We start from the raw sequence: 25,723 nt of genomic DNA, 5'->3' as shown, positions 1-25,723 counted from the left end.
GAGACAAACACACACTGTTTGCTGATTGCATGTTTTAAATAGAAGGAGTCTGATAAGCTGTCAAATTCTTACCTCCATCCGGCTGAATATACTGTTCATTTTATGAGTTTGATTGTGAAGACACTAATTGCCTCCCTGCTCTATATCTCTTGTTTCTCTTCCCTGCTTCCACTCTCTCTCTGTAGGTGGTGAGAGTTCCAGTAGAGAGCTGTGAGCAGTACACCACTTGCGGGGAGTGTTTGGGCTCCAGAGACCCTCACTGTGGATGGTGTGTTCTTCACAATGTGTAAGTGCTACACACACTCATACACGCATTAACATACTCCATCCTGGTGCACTTCATATGTAGCCTATTGCATTACACTGTAGATAGCGGTGAAAGCAGTGTTTGGGTGTTTTAGTTCAGAAGATCATGTTGGGAATGGAAGCAACAACCTGAAAAGTTGCATATTATACTTAGTAGGCTTTTGCCAAATAAATTGTGATGACACCCTAATCTCCAAAACGGCTCTTTTGTAAATGTTTGTTATAGATTTAATAAAATTTTTCTAACAACTATAAATTAGTCCTTTAATTATCACTCAAGAGGAAATTTAACTTTTACAGCTGCTGCATGCTTCCAATAAATACTAACAGAACATGACAGCTTACATTATTAGAATTATTTTTCTCAGTGTTATTTAGCCAGTTTTGTGTGTGTGAACATGGTATTGTACACCTGCAGACTTTTGCAGTAACAGATTTTACAGATTTTAGAATTAGTCTCTTACATTGTTAGTCTTTGGTTTTTGGATTAAGTCTTGTTTGCTATAAGATTACTGTTTAAGGTTAGATATGTAATAGAGGGATTTGCAGTCGGAAAATTGAGCTTAGCCCTCATAAGAGTGTAGTGATACATTTTAACACTGTTTATCTGCAATCTCGTCATTCTTTCTGTTTGACTGGAGGGTTTGTGTGCACACACTGTAAGGCGAGAACAGTTGCATGTTATTGAGAGGTGACAGCATGTTAAACCACATTTGGAATGCCTCAAGCTTTTGGCGTAATGCCATCTCTTAGTGCATTAATTAAACTTATAGTACGTATCACCAAACCATCTCTCCTCAAGGCATGCGCAGCATATACACACACTACTTGTTTTTCTCCATTTCAGGAGACTATTACACGTTTAAAATTACACATACAGTCATGATGAACTTAATTCAGTGACAGCCCGCCATTTGGAGACATGGAATTGAAACGGGGGAAACGCTTCATTCACACAAATACACAGTCGCACACGCCAGAAGAGCAGTAGAAGGGAAAAAGGTTTCTAATGAGAAAAGGTGTACAAATCTTTGTGCTTTTCTGCTAATGCCTTACAGTGTGTGCATGTCAGGGACTCTCAGGTGGGTGTTTGGCGACAGCTTTTTCTTCCCGACCGTGAGTGAAGGCTAACTAAATGAGGGAATGGGGGCACCGCTGTATGAAGGAAGCAGTTAGCAATTTTTCTGGCTCTCTATTATTGTTAAGGACTTGCAGTACGCTGCATCAGCATTTTCTTCTCACCGCTGGGACCAGATGTTGTTAGCGCGAAGGTGAAAGTGATAGCTAATGCATTATGAATTGCTTATAGTAAAGCCACTACGATACGGGGCTGAATGCTGATTTTTAGCACGATCAGTTGGCTTTTAATAAGCGTGGCTGAAATTGCTGACCCCTTTGATATGCATCTGGTAGGAAATTGCATCATTTTTTAGTGTTCAGGGAAACTTTAACGATCGCCTGTATATCTCCTGAGAAGTTTGAATTGGGTGGGCCTGTAAAGTGAAAAGATGAGGCGAGCTGACTGGTCTTGTAGCTTGGCAGTTCTTGCACAAATGTCAGGACCAATAAGGTAATGATCTAAAGGCCTACAGTAATGGCTGGGGGAAGCCATTAGCCTATTTGTCTTTTATTATTGCTCCCATTTCTGTGTGACTGTGATGGCTGTGCGTGTTTATCATCTTAATATGATTGTCATATTAGTTTAACAGTTTCTTGTGTCCTTTGTTGCCTCTTTCCTCCTCTCACCTCTTGTCAAGCTCATTTTCTTTTACCCCGTTCTCCTCACCTTTCTTCTTGTAATTACTATACATTTTTCGTCTTTTTTAATCTTTCACTTCTTGTCTTGCTGTTTCCCAGATGTTCACGTAAGGACCACTGTGAGCGGGCAGGAGAGCCTCAGAGGTTTGCCTCTGACCAGAGACAGTGTGTGGAGCTAACTGTTCAGCCGAGAAATATTTCTGTCACGATGTCTGAAGTCCAGGTATGTCTTCCTGTTTCAGTGCACACAGATATCTTACTTGAGCAGAAAGACTGTAAAATGGCCAGAACTCAAAGCCTGGCTGTGTAACGTGTTTAACAAAATCTGCTTACTGAAACCTCCTAAACATTAGATTTATGTCTTCATTGGTATTAAAAAAAAAAAAAAAAGGGTAAGGTTGTGTGTCCTTCTCTAACTTGGTGAAGCGAGGCAAAGTTGTCGGTTGCAGCCAAGAAATGGCCTGGCACGTAACCCGCAGTTAAAATGTCATGTTGTTGTTTTCAGACTAAACGAGCAAGCATAACATAACATAATAATCAGTGAGCTTTAGAGGTGCCGGTAGACAGATTTAGTTACTGTTATTTGACAGAGACAGGGTGGCATTTCCCAAAATGTCAAACTAAGGTTAGTGTCGTCTGAAAATGGTTTAGGCTGGTTGTATGATGCATGAGTATTTTTCAGCAGATAAGTAGCTGGTTTATTTAACGGTGACGTTATAGTTAACGTTGACCTGCTCAATAGCTCTGTGAAATCGTCTGCTCAGTCCACTGTGCCTTTATTTTTAAGACAAATGAGCTTTGTTCATTAATTGTACTAATATGACGTTTGTTAGATACTATCAGTTTTTTAGGTAAAATGATTGAATCATCGAATTGGTACAACACAACACAATGGAATTACAGAGAAATGAGCAAAGCAAGAAACGGTGTGCGTCTCTATATCTGGTGTTCAGTGTTCCCAGTTTTCACTGGGATATAAGTGCAATCTTATGTTATGGATTGTTTAGGAAATTTTAGAAAATTGTACACGAAAAAAGTCACTTTTGAATATTTGCAGCAAATTTAATTAGAAATCTGCTTTCCGTGCCCTCGTAATCAGTGTTCTTACTCTGAGCTTTTCGAGGTCTCGTTCCATCAGCGGCTCCTCGGTGTAATCATATAGGTTTGACTGATTACAGTTGGCCTCACTTTCATTCTGCACATTAACTTGTACACATTAACCTTGCTCGAAATGGCCACTCCAGTGACTGATGCACACATGCATACACACATGCGCTCACTCTTTTATTCCTGTAACTGTCACACATACACATACCCATGTATCACTCCCCTTCTGTCCCAACACCCATTAACCCTCATGTCATATCTTATAACAATCCATGTACACCGTGTCCTTCCATTGATCAAGCACTGGGTACTGATTCTCTCACTCTCACTCTTACTCTCTCCTTCTCCCTCTCCCCCTCCCACCCATAGCTGGTCCTCCAAGCTCGCAATGTGCCCGATCTGTCAGCGGGGGTCAACTGCTCCTTTGAGGACTATGTGGAGACAGAGGGACAGATCCAGGGTGGACACATCTTCTGCCTGTCTCCTTCTGCCCGGGACATCGCCCCAATCACTCGAAACAAAGGTCAGGGCAGGAAGGGCGATGAGTGATGAAGTCATGGAGTGAGGTCATTGGGTGGTAGCACTGAGATGTGTGGCTAGGGTTATGGCAAGTTTTAGTGACATGCTTGAAGAATGTAGACACAAAATCTTTATGATGACATCTTTGTTGGTTTCTTTCGCCTCTTTATCATCTTATTTCCTTGCTATTCTGTACTGTATTCACCATCAGATGTAGCAGATGTGTGCCCCCCTAAAGGATCTTGTAGTACACTTGAGCTTTAGAACAGAATTGTAATGTTACTAGTTGATTTGCTTTGCATGTCTATATTCAGTATTCCTTGTCAGTTTCAATAATGGCCACACATTCGCTTTCTGAAGCCCAAACACAAGTCCAGCTTTATCTACTGAAAATAGAACTGTTTTTGTATTCCCATTATCAACCATTGTGCACTGATGTCACTTTCATTTTATTTATCTGAAAGACCGGTTTTGTGCTTAACTTCATTTCAAAGCAGCAACTTCAGTGTGGTTTAGCGTAATGTTTTAAAAATATCGACATCATTTTTTTCCCAGAGATTATGCACCTGTTTTATGTCCAATTCTGTCACACCACAAAGATGGTAATAAAAAAACTTGTTTTGTATCCACATTCAAAGCACCGAAAACATGTCACATAGCGAGAACTAAGTTTCCTCAAAGCAACATCACAGTAGTTCTTCAACTGAGCCCATTATGCCCCATTATGAGTTCTCATCAGCCTTGGCATCCAAACACTGATTGGTGCCGCTATTTTTAATGCCACCCTACTGTGGGTGTGACATGAGTAGTGTGTTGCTAGGCTGCAGTATGTCTTTGTGTATGTGTTATCTGTTAAGGGCACAAAAGTGGAATTCAGAAGTGTCACTCTGTATCGACAAATAAGTTGTTTTAATTTACGCCCGCGTTTATTCTGTTTTTAAAGTAGTTTTTAGATACGACTGTAGTTGTTTGCTAATGTGTTTGACTTAGACTTTTCTCTTTTAAGCCTTCAGAGAGAGCAGAATAACTGTTAATCTGGTTGCTTCCCTGTTTCTGATATGCAGGTGACAAGCGGGTGGTGAAACTTTACCTGAAGTCCAAGGAGACGGGCAAGAAGTTTGCCAGCGTCGACTTTGTCTTCTACAACTGCAGCGTCCATCAGTCGTAAGTGACAGCGATGACATGTTTTCTAATTTGATGGGCGAAAATGTTGTTTTAGTCTTTTGCCTCTTTGTCCATTCGTACCATAGGCTGTCTCATGTTACTGTCCATGAGAGATGCAGTTAGAGACACACACACACATCTATCTCTCCCCCTCGGACCTCCACAGGAGGCTTATGTTACATTTGAAGAGAAAAATCAAATGCGCCATATATGAGAAACGATCGGGACATGCGATGGTAATTCTACTCTTTTTATCATATCCCACAACACACACTAATGGTACTTGCATGATTAAGTCATTACATAGTGGTCTGCCATAATGCCTCAAAATTTTGGACTCTAACTTAATTATTGTGTTTTTTACCCGCTTGATTAAACAAATACAGTTGGCGTTTTTTAGCAATTACATTGTCAGCCTGGCACTTATTTACCCCAAAAAGATCACAGCAAATATGATAATACTGAAACGGTGTGAATCAAATCTTGTGCCTCTTCTGATGAGTTGGTCTCCTTCACACTCCAGATGCCCTCAGCTCTCTGTGCCTAGTTGCAGTTCACTGCCTCTCCTAATCCACCTTCTGCTGAAAATCTCTACCACCCATAGAGCCACACCCCTAGGTCAGTCCTACCACAAGCCTGGTGCGCCCTGCCGGGGTAAAAGAATCCTCTAACTCCTCCACCCCCCTAACACAATACCCTCCCTCCTGCTCAACCGGGGCTGATCTAGGGGAGGCTGAAACGTCTGCTGGGGTATTAGCCTTGGGGCAGCAGATGGCTTGGGGGCCCCTGGGGTACCACAGGGCTCCATCCTGGCTTCCCTCTGGATGCAGGATGAGCCTCCTTCGAGGACTGTCTACAAACACACGCAGACATACACGTGCAGTGTTACTCCACTCCTGCACTTACCGCTCACTGAAACCCCAACTGTCTTGGACACCTAATCCGTTACTGTGACCTTTAACCCAACCCCCTGCTCTTGTACACAAATCCCCTGCCACAGCAACGATGATTAGCTCAGCTGGTTAAGGGTGTGGTGGTTTACGATGTCAACTCACAGTTAATCCATCTCCCACACGGACCCCATAATGTCGGTGTTATCTCAATGTCTTTTTGCGTATTTGCGTGCATCTTGCATCACATCGTGTGATTACAGATCATCTCATGTTAATAACCTAAACAAATATAGTAGGACACCTTTTCGTAAAATTCGATATCATATCAGATATTCCAACATGTCACTGATCTCACAAATCGATTGAAAAAGTATGAGAAGTGACAGAGACGAGAGACTCGCCCATGTGACGATATTAGCCCAATGAACTCTGATTAAGTCCGCTCCCTGTTCTGATCTAATACAACCTCTGAGTGATGTAATGGACATGTTTAACGAAGTTAGAGATAGGGCACGTTGCATCTTCTGCAGCGACTCTGATGGTGAAGAGAGATGCTGAGATAAGAATTCCATTTGGAGCTGGCACTATGTCCCGCATACCCGCTGTTCCCCCCCAGGCGTAAGTGTTTGCCATCTGATGAGATGAGACTGGTAATGTTGTTGGTGTAATCAGTTCAGGCCCGCACAGCCACATGCAAGGCCCTGTTTCCAGAATGCTTGGTCATTCTTTGCAGAGCTGGGCTTTCCTCTAATGGGCTTGAACTTAAAATACTGCAGGCTTTTACACTATGCAGGAAGCAGACATTCTTGAAACATTCAGAAGCAGAATTGCGAGCATTAGCTGTGAGTGAATTCCCACGCATCTTTCTTTTCTTTTTTTCCTCCCCAGCATCATGTTGTACTTCCTGCTGTCTAGGCTTGTATGCTGGAGTATAAATGCACACTGGAATTGCTTTGCCAACAGTTTAATCTCACGTGCTAATACTCCACCTCCTCCCACACCCAACCAAAAAAACACCAAAACAAAACCAAAAAATAAATTAAAAAAACCACACGCCCCACCTTTTTATTTACTCAACTGATTACGTTGTGGCCCTTGCCTTTTCAAAAATGCCATAAATTTGCATAGCAGTGCTAATATAATTAGAATTCCCACTGTTTCAGTTTAAGGGTTGCTGAGATTGAAATAGAAAATCACCCGCGGCCATGATTGCTCCTTAATTAAATATTTCCATACGCTCTTTTTCATTCCACAGCCCCCCATTTAATAGAGACAGAGCATACAGTCTGGAAATGAATTAGGGTTTGGATGTCTGAATAAGGCCGCATGAAGCACCTTTTCTCAATATGGTTAATGTGGCTTGGCCAGTGTCTAGATCATTTGTTGTGTGATTGAGGGTGCTCTTTGGAGGAAAAAAATGTATTAAATTTCATAACAAGAAAGGGGCATGGTTTTTTGATGGAGAAAATGGTAGAAGAATAAAGCCAGAAACGTTTGGAATAATTATAAAATGAATGGCCCACGTAGACTGCTTTGTTTTCTTGTAAACACTCTTGTAAACGCATTAATAGATTTATGTGCACGAGCATTAGTCCCTGCGTGTTTTATCAATCCCTCTCAAATTTTGAAGGGATGCAGTAATGATAGGAAAGACTATTCTGGAGGGCCGTTAAATTATTCACCTCCACTTCTTTCAAATGAATCGTGACCAATAAATAACTCATTTTGCCAAGTGCACAAGTGTCAAACGCAGCTCACTAGGAGAGCTGATTGTGTTTAACACTCCAAACTGACCAAGGAGAAGAGAGAGGAGGAAGTCAGTCTATTGTGTTTGGCCACTGCTGCTGCAAAGCTAGCGTATCTCCATTAGCATCTGAATATGAGCGGATTAAATTAGCATTATGAGCGTGGACATACGGGCAGCGTGTCTCCAGCCGCTCAAAGGCTCTGAGTGGCTACAGGCGATGGGGAGTGACAGGAAGGAGCAATAAGGACGCTATCGGGGGGTCGGAAGAAAAGAGCCCACCTCTGGACTCTAGAATTGAACGTCCTCAAATTGCCCTGGGTGGGCTTTTTATTAAAAGGGTGTGCACCAAGCCTAAAATAGAGACCTTGAAATCCTAAGGCAGCTCGTTACAGGGGGTCCTGGTTACTTGGAGGAACCAAAGAGCGAGCAGTAGGGGGTTGTCAGACAGGGCCTACTGCTGGCCTTGGGTGGCACGCATAATGGGCGACGTCTTTTATTTCAAAGGGCGTAACCATAAAAGTCACTTAAAGTTGGCAGTAGTTACCTGCTGATATTTTGCTCATTATTTCAAAGTCGTTGGTACACTAACAAGGTTGATTTGACATGAATAAAAGAAAGAAAAAAAAAAAACAGATATAAAGGATTATTATCGGGGTTTAGTGACAGATGTGTTGACTGGTGTGAATTACTAACTACACATCGTACTGCTCACTGTACGGTTCTGGTTGCCTGCTGTGTTAAGTTGGTGTTGTACTGTGTTTTGATGAACTCTAATCCAAAAAAGGTATTTGTTAGCAAGAGAAGAAACCCTAACAAGTAACGCAATGAGCATGACTAACTTACCTCTCCTTCATTTGTCTTGCACCAGTAATGTCTTCTGGTCTTTTGTCCAGCATTGACAGCCCTTCCTCTGTTTCTTGCAACTTCCTTTGGGACACGGTGTTAAGCTAAAATCCCAGTTCTGTTCTTTGACTCTCAGCACTGTATGGTAACCTCGCGTCGCCTAATCGCTTTCCCTCCATTTGTTGGCAACATTGACAAATCTCCTATTTGCTCTTGTGTGGTATTAAGAGGCCTGTTATTTCCTTAGCTGCACATCTTTCATTCTAAATGGACAGCTTCTGTCAGCACAATGCTAAATTGGTCAATTAAAGAGGCAGTGGGATTGAATTAAGCTCGAGCGTCTGATGTTGCTCAAAAGGAGGGGTCTGGGCTAGAAACGATCGCTTAAAACGTGCACCTAACAAACGAGTGGCCCTAATTGATCCAAATGAATCCACATCAGGGTTTGATGGATTCATATATGGGCTCCATCTCAGTGCTCACAAGTTAAGACCCTCATTTTTCATTTGCTGTGGGGAACGGGAGCTCGCATTTTACACAGGGTTAAAACACACTTGAGAGCTTGTCAGGAGTCATTCAGGCAGAGGCACAAACTTATACCTGGTGGATGTGGCTGAATACGAATCAACCTGCTCGCTTTCCCAGCTTACTTATATTAAATGTAGTATTTTATTGTCTTTCCAATAAACCACATGCTCACACAAAACTCAGTAGCTGAAATGAGTCACAGAATAATCTCTAACTAACCTCATGCCGAAGACAAAAGGCTTTAGTAAGCTCTGTAATAAAATGAAACAATTTTATTTGCTAAGTCATAATGGTTACATTAGATTATGCAGTACACATAAATGAGATACCAAGTGGCTAAGCATCTCTCGAGGAGTAAGAGAGCACCAATAACATGATGCCTTGTAGATAAACTGCTCTTAAAGCTGTTTGGCTGTCCCTTACAGGTCCCTTTAGATGGTGGATACAGACTCATAAACGCTTCCCCACTTCCAGCCTAATGTTTCCCCGCTCTCCTGTGAGACCTCTCGCCCCCTTTACCCCCCCTCTCCCGTCTCTCCCACGATACCTGGCGTCTACATCTCTGTCAGGGAAATCCACCTGCTTTTGATCTCTCTCTCTCTTTCCCTCTTTCCTTCCTCTCATCTTTCAGCCTGTCTGTCTGCACCTCGCCTCAGTTAAAGCAGGTGAATTCAAAATCGTGAAGCACTCTTAGTCCCACGGATGAAAGAGGGGTTTAGACAAAGGGGAAGGGGGAGAGGGTGAATGAAAGAGTTGAAAAGAGTGAGAGAGGCAGAAATGGAGTGACAGAAAGAGGTAGATTTTAATAGACTGACAGAATAAAGGACTGGAGGGAAATGTATACAGAGAGGCCAAGTTTGAGGAAGATTATTGAACATATAGAAGCAGCAAGCAGTGGACAGTTACAAGCAAGTGGGGAGTGATGAATGAGGGAACGAGGCAGGGTTGTACATATGTTAGATAGCTAGCTGGAAGATGGGAGGAAGATATGAGAGAGAATATGAAACTGGGTGGCAAAAAACAACAAGAGAAAAAAAGAGGGTTTTGAAAAAAAATGAAAATTTAAATAGCATTAAAATATTTATTTATATCAATACAATTTTTTTACATTTGCCAGTGTGGCGTTCCCAATACCACTGTATTCAAACTATATTATCCCAGCCCTGTTTTACATTTTATTTTCAGTCTACTGGTTCCCTTTCAGTCGATTCACTTGGTGCAACACATAAGTATGGGATATCACGGCTCCGTGTGTCCTGGCTGAAGAAAGCTCTATTCACGCCTTTAAGGTGGATGACCTATGGCGTGCATGTGCACGGCCCCGCCTGCACATACAGCGCGATGAGTCGCTCTGCGCGACATCATCCCCATACGTCATATGAAACCCAAGCCTACAGCTAGCTCTCACAGGCCCGCCGCTCCTCTGCCAAATGGCAAGAGAGCAGCGCCCACTCCAGGTGTGTTAAATTTTCAGATGACCACATCGAGTGTTCCCGCTGTATTTGCATTGTCGTGCCCCCGATATAGGTGCCTTCAAACAACTGCACGAATGTACATGTTCCTAAGTTCCCAAGCTGCTGCAGGTCAGCTGGCTGGCTGCTCACAGCTGGCACACTTCCGCCCCTTCTCCGTGGGTGGTGCGAGCCGTTGCTATGGGTTACTGTTTGCAGTTCCGGGTCAAGCGGTTTCGTTTCTGCAGAATGATAAGCACTGCTGTTTGCAAGGAGGCTGCAGTGATACTGAAGGAGGAAATAAGTGCGCTGTTGCAAAAAAGAGCAATACAAGTGGTCTTGAACACTGAGACAGCTTTTGAATGCAGTTGGCCTGGGAGACTGATCGATCGATCGATCAACAATCGATCTAAGACATGCTATTTCTCATGTGGCTATACACCTGAACCACAAGCACTTTCTGAGGTTTGCGTTCGAGGGCGTAGCCTATGAATACCCGGTGCTGCCGTTCGGGTTGTCTCTTGCTCTTTGCAAATGTGCTGAGGCAGCATTAGCACCCTTCATAAGTAGGGGTCTCATGCTTCTTAGCCTATCTAGACGACTCGGCTCAAGTAGCTTGCTCCAGAAAGCAGGCGGCTACACAGCTGTCGCTGGTTCTATCACACAGTTAACCATTGGGTTTCTGTTTTCCTGCCACTGTTTGTTTTTCCCTACAAAGTGGAGGGAAAAAAAGAAATGACATATTGTGACAGACCACACATCCCAAACACAGTCAGTTCCATATGCCAATTTCACTGAACTTGCTTAATGAAGAGAGATGACATGATAAAGAGAAAATAAAATAACATGCAGTCTTGACCAGTTTCCCTTTTCTCTGTTACTGTGCCGTGACAAATGATGCTGTAAAGCAGTGCAATGACTGAGCCTGAAGTAAGAAGTCAGGTGACCCTGTTAACTTCCCTTCTCTTTTAATCTCTCTCCATTTTAGCTGTCTTTCTTGTGTAAATGGCTCCTTCCCATGCCACTGGTGCAAGTATCGCCACATGTGCACCCAGAATGCCAACGACTGTTCTTTTCAGGAGGGCCGTGTCAACAACTCTGAGGTAAGATTCATTGAGCAGATTAGTGCACATTGCTGTCACTCCACTGCAAAATCTTTAGCTGAATGTATATTTGTTATCTATAGATTTGACACATACAGCGTCCAGCTTTTACCTTTACCTTCACACCCTCACTGTGGTTTTCTCCTCATATTATCCTGCTTTGTGTGTCTGCTGTCTGTATGTGTGATAGTGGCTTTTGGCACAGTGACAACAGCTTGTGTACTGTGCAGCAATAATTCTGTCGTGGCCCATAAGGCCATAAGCAGGCTTGGATGAATGAATGTCTATGGAAATACTGCCTTGTTCTTACATAGCCAAATGCTGCATTAGCATAAAAGCTAATATCAATCGTGCCTTCTGGCAGCTACAGCAGGCATCATGCAAGGCATAACAAGTGTTTGTCAACTGCTGGAGTATAAACAAGGATATTAGTGATAGATGCAGAGCCGTGTTATGTTTTCAGGGTGGTTTTCTAGTTTCTTTGTCTCACACACCAAACACAGTCCTGTATATATTAACACACAGAGAAAAATGCACTGAAAGGCGCATCTCCTCTGTGGACTTGCACATGTAAATCCACTGCACTCCCAAGTGACTGACAGTCATGCCTGTGCTTTGTCTGATTGATGCTTAACACATACACAAATACACACAAACACGATTCCACCCTATCTCCTTATGTTGTGGTCTGACTTTCGCTGTTATCTCTATGCAGATTAAAGTCCCTCCTTGTCGGCCAGCCCCAATCACCGGCCTTTATTAATTGGTCAACCTTTATCCAATTACTTTCATCTTTCTCTTCCCTCAACCTGAGCTGTGCAGAATCCCAAACGCTAGCAAGTTAAACCGCAGCCTCAGTGCCCGTCCAAAACAAGACACGGGCCTAGCCTTCACGGCTCATGGAGCTAACGTTAGCGGATTAGTGCACCCATCTGCAAGGCACAGGGAGAGCGCTGGCTAGCATACTCTGAGCTGAGAGAGGCCAGAGGGGCAACGGATGGATAAACAGGAAAGGCCTGCAGGGATGAAAGGGAAAAAAAACAGGGGAAAGCTGGAAGCAAGTAAACATACAAACTCAGTAACACTGGTGAATGATAGGAGAATTTTTTCTGAGGCATAGCATGTGCTAGAGTAAGATTTGGAACTGAATAAGCCTACATGAGTTTATCAGTTGTTTGACAGGAAATTAAGTAGCTGGACATTATTTAATGACTAACCGAGTAAGTCTTTTAAAAATAAATCTGAAACTATGAGGATTTCCAATGTTGGCATTTGCCGCGTATATAGAGGAAGATGATCATCGGAGTGAGAAAGACAGCAGGAAAACAAAAGGGATAGACAGATCGGCTGACAGTGGCATGTGGACAGAGAGACCTCTCCTGTCACCTCGTCTGCCCAAGAAACCACCGACCACATGCTCCACAAGAGAAACCATCATCTGCACCGTCTCACACATGCACACAGCATAAACACACAAGTACTATGTTTTGTCTTTTATGCAACTGAAGTATAAACATTCTTACAACACACACACACATACGTAGGTACATATTCACAAAGTCATTCATCATCCTTCTCTTAGCTGCCTTATCCATTAGTTGCGCTCTCAATGCCCCAACAAGTACAGCTCTTCCTGTAGGCTAGGCTTATCCTTCTCCTCTCCAGGTCCTTCTCTCTCTACCTCATCTCCACTTTGATGCTCAGTCTCCACATGTTTTTTTTTTCTCATCCATTTTTTTCTTTTTTGCTCACTTTCTGTGCTAGCTGTACAAAATATACATTGTTTAAAAAAAAGGAAAGGACTACAAAGATTTTTGCCTCGCTTTCTTATCCACCTCATGGTTTTACCTCTTGCATGAGATCAGGGATGGGTATTTTTGTTCAAATATGTTTGCACCCCTAATTTAGGCACCCGACAATCCCTTTTTTGTCTCCTTTTATGCTCTAGCTTTATCCTGAATACAAAAAGCAGTGTTAAACATAAGAGTGAAATCTGCTCTCCTGATGGCAGGCATTTTACTCAGACCTTTAACACTCTCACACTCAGTAGATAGGACTGGATAAGACTCATTTTCAGGCAGATAGAAATCAGATAGAAGCGTTTACACAGGGTTGATGGGAGCCCAGCTGACTCTGTAGTGTATGCGGTGTTCTACTGACTAGACGGTAGCTGATCATAAGTCGAAGCATGAGATAAAACGAATGAAGTTCCCTTTTTTTAACCACTGTTTCAATAAAACGATGAAACAAAAAACCAAGCACCATTATTTTAAATATTAAAAAAAATTGACATAAGATTTCTTTTTCTACAAGCTTAAGTCTTTTCCTTTTTTCTTTCCTCATCTTCTCATCTGACTGTATCTAAATGTTGTGTTACCATGGCAACCCAGAGGATGGGTTTGTTGTCGATGCGGGAACATCCCCCCCCAACACACACACCCTTTATTTTGCGATCTTCTCACAAAACCAGCACTCCAGTGCTATCTCATCCATCTGTAATTTGTTCCACCAAATTACATTGTGATGGAAGAAAATAAATATATAAATAAATAAACAAGATTAAAGAATGAAAATCCTGCTAAAAGGTTTTGAATAAGCCAACCAAAGAGTGAAAGTGTTGTTCTTTTTTGTGAACGGACTGTGTCAAAAGAGGGAGCAAAGTGAGGCAAAGACGGAGTAAGCAGAGAGGAAATAAATATAATGAGTGACATTTCCAAATCAAATATGCATGAATCAACAATGCTTCCAATGGCACAGCAAACAAATTCTCGAATTAAGGAGCATTTGGGCGGAAAATTGCGGGAGAGGAGTAGGAGTTACTTTATTCTAGAAAAAAAAAAAAGCTGGAGAGGGAGGAAGAGTGAAGCAAAAGAAGAACGGAAGGTCTCCTTGATGAATTATTTCCTGTTTCTTCTAGAGGAATTTTAACTTTCTTTGTCTCCTCTCATTTGTTGAGGAACTTGATTGCTTCCTTTATTTCTTTTCTTCTCTCCTCTCCTCTCCTCTCCTCTCCTCTCCTCTCCTCTCCTCCCTACACCCGTGGAAATAAACTGTTATTGTGAGCCTTGATGAGTGCCAGGCAAGGTTAGGGGTGGCTGGGCTCAGCTATGTTAAGACATGCTTACGTGTTTATTTTGCTGCAAAGCAAGGCTCAGTCTCACTCGAGCAATCAAGGAGGTGGTTAACTTGATTGAGATTTGTGGGTACGAGGCTGCTGCTTTTTAACCCAAAAGTCTTTTTTTTTCCATTTCTCCATCCCTCCTTTCTCTCTCTCCTTTTTAGAGGTGTTAACCTTTTCTTTTTGAACAGTCTTGTATGCTATTTTAAATGTTTTCCTGTATTTTTAATATATTCAGTTTTTCTACAAGTCAGTAATTTGACTGCCATTGTCTTGTTCCACGTTTATTTTTAGTGTCTCCAACATCTGTGTTACATGGAATGTGGGGCTCTAGTGATAAATTTTTCACTGCTTTTTATTCTGTCCCCCCTATCTATTAATGCATGCAGGTTAAAGTATGTCACACTCTTCTTCATTTCCTTCTTTCTCCTGTCAGTACTTTTCCTTTCTCCCTCATCTAGTAATGTGCGTGAATTTTGGGAAATGTGTGCTTTTATATTGTGCGTTAGATCAGTAGTTCTGCCGCACGTACATGCTAAGTATATAGCTAGAGATAGCAGTGAGTGCTAGTATTCTGTGCCCGTGTAATACTCATTTGATGGCTGATCCATTTTGGACACTAAAAATGGAGCAAGGGGGAAAAACTGAAATGGATCAATTCACGAGGCTATTTTCTGTCTGGGAGCTAACCAGCATAGACTTAAATCACTGATCCTGAATAATGCATTCAGTTAGGACCCATAGGAATTTGGACAATAACAGGATTTTTGTAATTTTGACTTTGTATGGCATCAGAGTGAATGTGAATGAAGACTCAAGATGTGATGGAAATGCAGACTTTCAGCTTCAATTCAAGAGTTTTAACAAAAGTAGTGCACTAACTGCTGATTGTCTAGCAGGTTTATAGCAGGTGAGGCCTGTTTCCTCATTATTTAAAGACAAATTGGACAGATTAAAATAAAATCTGGAGTCGCTTACAACAGTTGCTTACCTCCACCACATGTAGTCAAGTCAAGAAGATTCTTGAGGAGGCCGGCATGTCATCATCCAAGTCTACAATCTAGACACACCTTTGTGAATGTAGTGAACTACACAGAGTTTACAACAAGGTGCAAACCGCTGATCACACTCAAGAACAGGAAGGTTGGATTAGATTTTGCCAGAAAACATCTAAAAGAGCCTGCACTGTTTCTGGATAGGTGAAACAAAGTTTAACCTGTACCAGTTTTTTACTGTCCTAAATAAGTGTTTTTAAGCAGTCAGTGGTTGATTGGCAACTTTCTTTTGGGGTTCTGTTTTTTATACCTAGATTAGTATTCACCAGTTAATTTTACTGTACTTCTGCAAGAGTGGTAAAATGAAGAAAATAGGGGTGTGCATGGGATAAATGGTAAGATATTCTATTAACACATATTGACTGTGTTTATGTGCTATAGATGCAGGCACTGTGCATATCGAAACATTAGAGCAGTGGTGGTAGGAGACACATTAACAAATACTTGAAGCCATTTACTCAAATGTTAGTCTGTGACACATTGACCGGCGATTAAGAAGAGATGCTACATGTCGGCTGCTCTCTGAACAAAGTGCAACAATACGGTGACACATTTTCTCAAGTAATGGCTGTTCCTCACACACTTTTAACCAAATACACTTAAAGCATACAGCCTACTCGCACATTCTTAAACAGCCACAGAAACACATGCTTAATGTTTGTTTTCACGCTCTCTTTTGCACACACACAATGGCTGACAGGGTTATTTGTGATGGAGGTGTGAGGCCCCGGACGGTGACATTCTGGCACTCTGTGTTTACCCTGGCTGGTGCTCAGACACTGAGCAGAACACACACACTAGACCATAGGCCAAGGCTGCTTGAGGGGCCTTGCCTGGTGCATGGATATATATGCATGTTTGACTTTACTGCTTTAGTGTGTGTTTGTGTGTGACTGTCACTGGTTCTTATCAGGACAGAGCACAACCAGCAGCACAGGGCTGCAGGGGTTATATGGGTAAGGTGGAGAAAAGACTGGCTGAATAATATCCATCATTTTCTTTTCTTTTCTTCCTTTTTTTGCTTTCTGTCGCTCCATCCTGGTTTTACTTATCTGTTAGTAATATCTGTTTTCTCCTCTATGTGCACTCCTTATTTTCCTTTTCTCCCTGCTTTACCCATACAGGTCCTTCATGCACATCATGTTTCTACAGTTGTTGCCTTTTTTTTGCCCACAGTCACTGTCCACAGACCCCATTCTTTACTTTCCGTCTTTTCCTCCCTAATCTACCGTTTGTCATTCTTTACTTGCTCATCTGTAACAATACCTAATTTCCCTTTTTATTCTGTTGAATTTCTCTCTCCACCTCAGTGCACCATGTAGCTCATAACTGAACTTGCATAAACACACCCCCACATGTGAGTTTCTGCTCAGTATGAGGAGAAGACGTGCCTAAGCCATATTTAATAAAATATAAACAATGCTGTGAAGAGGGAGCAAATAAATTAGGAAATGGGTGGAAGTGGAATGCAATATCCCTCATGCAGTTCTCCAAAACAATGCAGCACTTTCAATTGTGCATATATTTCACCAGAGACAAACCAAAGGCAGACTAGAGGTGCTGTAATTGAGAACAGATGCAAACAGAACGAGTAGAGGGGGGAAAATGTAAAGAAACAGAGACAAGGGCAGGGAGTTAAGCAGAGAAAGTCTGGCAGTAACGAGCAGCAGATTACATTCAGAGTGACGCAATTTATTTTCCAAATGCTCTCCAAAGTTGGAGGGAAGGAAGGGAGAGGGAGGGAAAGACGGGGAACATGGAGAGGAAGTGGAGGCGACGGGCTGAAGTAACCACAGCTTCTTTGCCAGATGGAGCATCGTCAGACCATGACCGGCCAGTGTTTAACTCTTGGTTTGGTTTGGTAGCAGTGCACCTTCTTTAGCTTTTCAAACAGCTTCAGTCCTCTAGCCTCTCTGTTTGTCTTTTGTTTTGTTTTTTTCTTTGTGAGGCTCCCGAGGAAACTTCCAACAGTTAGTAACCACATTTTGCCCCTCAGGGAAATCAGTGTGAGATTGTATCAGGTGTTTTGGCAGATTCTCTCATACATCCATGGTCATCCAATTCAGCCCTTCATTAAAGTTGTAGCACTCTGCATGTGTGTGTTGTTCTAGTTTTCCTAGTTCCTAGCGTCCTAATCCTAGTGTTGGAAATGAGGCTCTGCTCTGGATGTTACTGTATTTGGACGATTGGTCACATACAGTAACATCCATACATCCCAGATGCTTAATCTCTGCCTGTCTGTGGCTATTTTTAGTCGTAACATTTCCAAAGCCCAGATTTTTTTCTTCTTCCCCCTAATGTTCTTTCAGGATCTCTGCTCAAAGCTTCCATTATGACTTCTGCACTGCGTTGCACCATCCATCAGGCTCTTACCAGTAGAAGACGGGAGGCTGGGTAGACTTTCGTGTAGTAGACAACTGCACAAAGACAGAGTTTTATTTATGGAAGAGGGAGGAGTTTAGCAAATGCAGCTTGTGTTAAGCGAGTATTAATAGCACATTATTGGTGTATTTGGTTGATACGACATTGAGAAAATGTGAAGCATTCTCTCCTTGATGTAATTTGCCAACAGACGACAAAGCCCACTGATGCAGCAGGTTTCACCCCAGCTGTGCTAACACACCGGCTGCAGCACCGAATACAATACAAGTGAAAGCTTAATGAAGAGTAGGTGTGAAGTAAAGATTCACAGGACACATAGGCACACTCACAGGAATATGACATGATAGATGTACAGGGGTTTGCAGCATGCGTGGATTAGTGTTTGTCTTTGTGCCAGTGTGTTTCTTTGTGTCAGTCACATGTCCCAGTGGTTCAATTATTCAGGCTGTGTTAAATCTTCATTTCCGCAGCCCTCACAGCCAGCCTGCCTAATGGTGAACACAGATGAATATTGCATTTTCGCCATCAACCCTTGCGTGTGTCAAAGACAGGAAAGAAGAAATAAATGCAGAGTCACTGAAGGAAGGAGATGTCAGCAGTTGGAGACAGAGGAGTAACACAGTAAAGTGAGCTGAAGGAAAAGCAAACTCCGAAGTGCAGGCAGATCAGAAAAGGAGAGCGATTGTGATTGAGAAACGCTAACCGCCTGCTGGGATGGAGAGGCATAGAGAAAGAGAGGCAGGAAATAAAATCCGGTAGCGTGCTGAGTCGCCCAGTCTCACAAGACCAGCTAACTGTGCCTGTCATGTTGGGCTTTTCACTGTGCTGTTTTAGTAAAGTGGCTCTCACTGATTTTTATTCCAGCCTCCATTTCATGACACTATTGCACTCCTATAGAAACTCAAGATGGACAGTGATGCACTTACATACAAGCTTCAGAAAGATGGAGAGTTATTTTTTTTTAACCTTTTGAAACATGACGTTATTTTAAAACACAAAGCTCTATAAATAAAGAATATGTTTATGTATATTAAGATTTTTTTTAAAAATCTCCTAGCTGCTTTTGCATGCCATCCTTACTTCAGCAGCAGGGTTGTTAACCTACCTTTTCTTTGAAAATTGGCCTAAGGGGAGGTTGTTCGCACAGTGCTCTTTGTTCCATTGTTATGGATCTGATTAGAAGCAGTGATCAAATCCTCACACTTGCTGGCATTAAAATACGTGGGGGAAAATCACATAAAACCATATAAAACAAAGTGTAGAATTCATGATTCCTGTAGTTTGATTTAAGACTACGATAGTCAGACGTCACAGTGTTAGATCTGAAGTAAACCTTCACCTTATGCTGCCAGTTTTTCATGATTTAGCACATTTTGGGGGTAGAAACATTTCTTTGACAATTTGATTGGTTACATATGTGAGCTAAAAGACAAATGTAATTGTTTTCATTTTTCTCTTTAATTATGTACTGATTTATTTGACTTCTTTATGTGTGTTGGTGCACTGTTCAGTTCCAAATTTATCAGAGGACCTTTGCACTTTGGATTCTTAATGACCGGCTTCTTTAAGATCATAAATGTGTAAATCATGGTAACAAAGTTGATCAGAGTTAATCATTAAGGGAACCTGCAAACAAAATTAGAAATGAGCTGAGATAATATTGGTCTGCTGATCCACTTAATCTGGAAAACAAAAATGAGTTCTAGTCTATCCTTTTGCTGAATTATGGTGCTGTCTTCAGAGAAGAGGCATGAGGCAGGAGACAGGAGAGCGTATCTACCTCTAAAATCAAAGCTTGTCTTTGAAAAGCTGAAAAGCACAAGGTTTGATTGCTGCTGACATATCTGGGTTAGAATGATAACGGGGTGCCAAGCGCCCCCACCCCTCCCCCTCTACTCTATGAAAATCCATAAGGAGAAAAAAAAAAAAATAAAGGATGTGCTCTCAAAAAAATATTCACACATTCTTGCTTTTTATTGTTTTATGGCATACTGCGCCATGTGTGTCGAGGGGATAAACTGTGTAGGTTTGGCAGCTTTCTTGTAAGTCAAGGATGAGGGATTAGGAGATGAAATCAACATGTATGTTTGCCTGGGTGTTACATCAAAGCAGTCTGAGCGTGCATGTGTGTCTGCACAGCATAGGAGGATCATATATGTAGGTTCAGTCAAGCATCTGCTCCGTGAGACTTTGATAATCCATGTTGAATTACATTTATATCACACGTTCTTTGGCATCTCACTTTAAATTAAACTCTCCATTCTCTGCTCCTTCATTCCTCTGCGCTCATCCCCTTATTTCCCTCTCTCTCTCCGTCTTCCTCCCTACATCGCTGCTCTGCTAAGAAAGCAGGGCGTGGGCAGACAATCTCATAGTCCCTTTCAAGGTTCAAAGTCCCTTTTCTTCCTCTGCTTCCCTCGCTCCTGCTCTGTTCTACATGTTGCTGCCTTATTAAGTTGTTCCACTCTTTCCCCCACAGTCTCTCTCCCTCCCTCCCTCCCTCCCTCCCCCCCACAGTAGGTGTCTGCCTGGTCACAGAACATCTTTCTGGTTTCTACCTGCTAATAAGCTTGCATCAACTTTGTGTGCACATGTGCTTCCGCATGTGAACCACACCCTGCAGCTTGTGGAGAAGTTCCGTTTTATTCACTTTTAATAATACTTGCACCTTTGGGTGTCGTGTATTACATGTGTTGTAGTAATTGTATCGTTGTGTATTTAATGACTTGTAGATTTTAGCCTTAATATGCCTGTGCACTCTTCTTCTGGTCTTTATATTCAGACCTAATGGATCTTATGTTTTTTCCTTACTAGTATGAGTCCAAAACTAGTACGCACGCACACACACACACACACGCACACACCCACTCTGACTCATTTAAAGAAGCACATGGCTGCAAGCCAGGTGCTACACAGAAGACAAGGGAGCAAGAGAATATGTGGTCCTTGAAATGACAATATGATGTATGACATGTCATGGCATGGTATTACATGGCTTATATCAATTAAGGAATGAGCTTCAATTAACAATGTGGTTTAAATTCCCCCCAAATCTCATTTAAAAAGCTGTTTCTTAAACCTGAAAACCATTCATATGTCTTTAAATGATCAGTTAATAAGCATTAAACAAATCATGTAAATGGAAAGAACAATGTAGTCTAATCAGTAACCACCGCAGCATATTATAGTACTGTTATCACGTAACCTTACCACTGATAAAGCAGTTTAAAAACATTTCCACCCATAGAATATTTTGTAGTTGATTCTGTTGTTGAGTTGGCGTCATCGTACTGCACTGTTAATGTTTAATTTTACCACCTGTGTTCTGTTTTGTGTCTGGGTATTTATTTTTCTGAAACATAACGACGCTGTATGGCCGTATATGATCTTTGGTGGCACAGATATTAAAATGCTGAAATTCCAGCTGCAAAAACAGTTAAACTGATAATATAACAATGTGACTGTGGTTTATGTTTTAATTATTCAGCATTATGTATTAGTTGACTGAAGTGGGTGGCCCTCAACAAAGGTTACTTGTTAAAGATGTTAACCTTCAGTTTTAATGGTGTACGTTTCACACTGCTAAAATGTGTGATCCACCCAGTGCTATTTATTAATGTATAGTGGATTGAACTAAAGGATAAACGGGACTCTGAAGTTCAAGGCTGCAGACAGTTCTTTGGTTTGCGATGTGAGACCTCTGTCAGAAACCCTGGGGGCCATGTCGACAGCCGGCGGGGGGGGTGGGCGTCCAACACTCTCCATATACCCTTTTGTCTGCCCCCCTGTGAATGACACACACGGACACACTTGCATGCACACATACACGCTGTTCCTGTTATTGTACCAGTGTGCCCCCCTAGACCCTCTATGCCATCTCATCTCTCCCCCGGGTTCCCCATATCGCTTTACTTCATAATTTAGCGTGTTATTTTTTCTCCTCCCTGATCTATAGTCCCCACATCACAGAGGCAGCTAATTAATTATGGATGGATGCAGGGGGGGTGGGGGCTAAGAGAGACCGGGGGGGGGCTTTAAAAAAACGACCAGACATCCACCTCATTACATATGCGCAGTGTTTTTGGAGCTTTATTAATTTATATCTTGTCAGGCTATGCCACAGCCTTCAGAACTCTTTTGGCTTTTTAATACAGTTATTTATTTATATAGCGCCGCACACTGACTTTTGCCTTCATCCTCCCACTCTGCACACGCTTTCTTTTTCTCTCCTTTCACACCACCCCGTCGAAGTCTTGATTTTAATCTCTCACCTTCAACATATCTGCATGAACACACAGACATGCGCACTTTCCTGCCGACTGTCTCATTATCTGCTCTTGGCGGATGTTAAAAGGTGTTTTGCTCACCTGCAAGAAGAGATTATCTCCTTTCCCTGCCGAACACTGGTTTTATTAATTTTTTTTCTCGTATATTTTCTCATTTGGTGTGGTAGACGTAGCGTGGTAAATATCAGAGCACACTGAAAATGAAGGAATTTATTAGATTGAGCTGGAACTGGAATGGCAGTTGTTCCCCTTTGAGTACTTTAAGTCAAAACTTACTTCTGCAGTAGCATTTTTTTAATGACCCCGTCTTTATTAAATACAATTAAATATTATAGTCTGTATAATTATATATTCCTTTACTGTAAAAGAGCGGCGGGACTAGCCTCAGGCAGCAAAGCTAACAGGGGCCTTTGAGGGAAAACAAATACAAAGAGGTGAGGAAAGCCCTCTGGCTACTTTGACAGAAGCTGCAGACTTGGACTTCAGCCATCACAAAACACACACTTTGCAACATCGACACTCGTTGTTATTCTCAAAAACGCAGGTACATGTACATGCTCCTAGAGCATAGTCCAGTCAGTGTGGGAGGATTTGACATTGTCATAATTAGTACAGTCAGAAGAAAAGAGTTAAATTCGGCAAAGGGGTTTTCTGTTACACTATCTACATCTGTTGATTTTAAAAATACTTATAAAGATGTCAGAATGCAAAGACAGTCATCAAAATCTTAAGATTGAGCAGATGTTTTTGTGCTGTGTTCTCGTTTGGAGAAACCATCTGTGGCGTGCATTCCTTCAGGCATCTTTTCCACTTCACGGGCGCATGCGACTTTACCGTGGTTACACTACAGTGAGATTAAGTGATCCTTATGATGAAGCGAGCTGCTGTTCTGTGCAAACAGAGTTCCTGGTGTGAAGCATATATGTGTAAAGACGAACTCAAATCAGCCTTCGATCATCTATTGAATAAAATGTGCAAATGCAAAATAAAATATGTACGCAGGTAGGTACAAAAAAACTGCAGATACATGCACATTTTTTTTTACATGTCATATCTGGCCAATAAAGCCACTGGATCCGCCTTCACAGATGAATTGAAAGGTGAGAAGTCAGGAAAAGGAAGGAAATAAAGAAAAAAAGGATCTCTTTCAGCTTCAAACGAATCCCCCCCAGTGAAATATTGTTTCGGTGCACCCTGCACTTTGTAGCCCTAATGCAAGCTTTGAACTGTTTTGGCACCTGTCACAAAAACTGATGGAATAGTTTTTCCTTGCAGAGCACTTTCTCCTTTATCCTGCTCTCTCTCCCACAATGTCCTGTTTTTCCTGCCTTCTACCTCCTTTCTCTTTTTCTCCCGGAACTCCTTTCCATTGTGTCTCGAAAGCACTATCAGCTTGTATTTGAACAAAGTACTTACTTGAATTTTCTTCTATTTTTCTGCATTGACACTCTTGAGAAATGCCCAAAGAGGAAAACAGTTGTGTATTATTATTATTATTGTAATATTTTATTTAACCTATTAAATAATGAAAATTGCTTTTTATTAGAATTTAATACAGAAGACTGAAAGAAGCAAAAGGGCAGTATAACGGCGACTGGTAGAAAAAACGACAGGCTCAGCTGACACAAATTCAATAGACGGATAAATAAAACATTGGCTAGCTGCAGCTTGTCCTACAGGCTATGTTAGCTTCTAACACATTGGCTTCTACTAGTTAGCTTTAACAGCAGGATACTGAAACCTTTCCTTTTCTCTCTTGTGGCGCCTTGGACAATGCAAGCCCACGGCTTTTGACATGAGCCTTTTTTTTCCCCTCTGAAGCAGACTTCAAACCGCATCATCTCTCTCCTCTTTCTCCCCCTCGCTCAGTCTCTACCCTTCCATCAATTTTCAAGTGTTTTCAGATACTCTAGGCAGTTAATTAAGTAGGACATTGTCAGGGGGCTTGGGTACATGGTGTGGATGATGCTGGATGAATGTATGATAAAGAGATCGAAGTGATGCAGAGGGATTCAGGCCTTCTACCTGAATATTTGTCATTTCCTGATGCTTTTATTATTTTTCTTTTTATTTGCTTTTGATCCCTCTTTATTCAGTCTTCATATCCTTTTTTTCCTCCTTTCCTTTTTTCCTTTGCTTCTCTTACAACTTGGATAGCTTTTTTTCCCTGTTGCTCGCTCCCCAGTTAAACTGGTTCCTCTGCCTTAAGTTTTCCTTTTTTGTCTAAATCTCTTGCTGTTTCCTTCATTTATTTCTCTTCTTCTCAACAATCTTTCCCCTCCTTTCTTTCCTCTGCCTTTTCTTTCCTCCATTCCCTACTTCACTCCCTCCTTCTACACTATCCATTTTCCCTGCACACCAATCTTCCCCACACCCGCCGCCTTCTTCCTAGTTGATTATACATCAGGTCTTCAGCAACCCGCTTCTTCCTACTATAGTATTCCCCTCTCTCATTATGTGTTGTGCATGTGTTTGCGTGTGATCAGACACACAAGGCCAGGGCTAAGCAGGCTAATGAACAAACTCCAGCATTGTGTTCAGGCCCTGGGGACATGCTGTAGCTTCTAATGTACAATAGCTACAGCTAGAGGAGGGGAAAGAAAAAAATCACTGACAGTGAGCCAGCTATCTGCTTAAAGGAACAACAAGAAGTGAAGGAGAGGCTGTGTATGGTGAATATTTTACAAGGATCTGGTCAGTGCTTTCCTTTCCTTTTCCCTTAGTGTATCTTATTCTTGCCTTTGGACTTGTCAGCCTGAGTGTGTTGTTCTGTAGAGCTGCACTATCTTGCTGGGACTATGAAATCTAAAATGGATACTTTTAGAGGAACACTCTGAATCTTAATCTATTGTTTTAGGGCCTTTTATCCTTATGAAGGAAGTCCAGTTTGCATTCTCTATCTGCACATGTCTCTTATAATTTGAGTTACTTTACAGTGTCTCCAGGTTGTAAAATATGTGATTTGTCAGCACTGATCTGGTTTATTATCCTTTTGGCTCAAGAGGCAGAGTACGGGGTGGGATGGTTCCACCCAAGTTTTAACTCGTGTTTTTTAGGATCTGTCACCCACCCTCCGGCTCTCTCTTTCTCTGGCTCTCATTCTAACTGTTGACAAGATCTGCATCAGTGCCAGATCGTGGCATGAACACTCTAATGACTTCATTTCTTCCAGCACATGCACAAATGCATATCTAGGGAACACTATATACTGAGCAGACTGCCCAATATACTTCTTGTTCAGCAAACACATGCGACCATACTTAATTAGTCAAATTGCATATTGAGAAACCTATTTGTCTTACACATCTATGCAAGGACACACACACGCACACACACCCTCCGGGGTTGTGTACTGCAGTGATGTAAGCCAGTGGATGGGCTACTTCCAGATGATCCAAACAAGACATTCAGCTCTGGCCAATATCACTGTGAGAGCGTGTGCACACACTCACACAGACAGGCT

General features: G+C 42.0%; 1 protein-coding gene across 4 annotated transcripts in view; it reads left to right on the top strand.

The window, feature by feature from the left end:
* LOC116326539 (plexin-A1) overlaps positions 1–25,723 on the top strand; it is a 178,155-nt gene that overhangs the window by 96,114 nt on the left and 56,318 nt on the right. For all 4 annotated transcript variants that reach the window (XM_039612261.1, XM_039612262.1, XM_039612260.1 and 1 more), the window contains exons 5-9: positions 186–286; positions 2,164–2,287; positions 3,541–3,694; positions 4,755–4,854; positions 11,305–11,419. In XM_039612261.1, the coding sequence (XP_039468195.1) occupies positions 186–286; positions 2,164–2,287; positions 3,541–3,694; positions 4,755–4,854; positions 11,305–11,419 (594 nt within the window). The remainder of the gene's footprint in view (positions 1–185; positions 287–2,163; positions 2,288–3,540; positions 3,695–4,754; positions 4,855–11,304; positions 11,420–25,723) is intronic.

Source organism: Oreochromis aureus, linkage group 5, assembly GCF_013358895.1.
Source record: "Oreochromis aureus strain Israel breed Guangdong linkage group 5, ZZ_aureus, whole genome shotgun sequence".
Lineage (NCBI taxonomy): Eukaryota > Metazoa > Chordata > Actinopteri > Cichliformes > Cichlidae > Oreochromis > Oreochromis aureus.
This window is presented reverse-complemented; position numbering and strand designations above follow the sequence as displayed.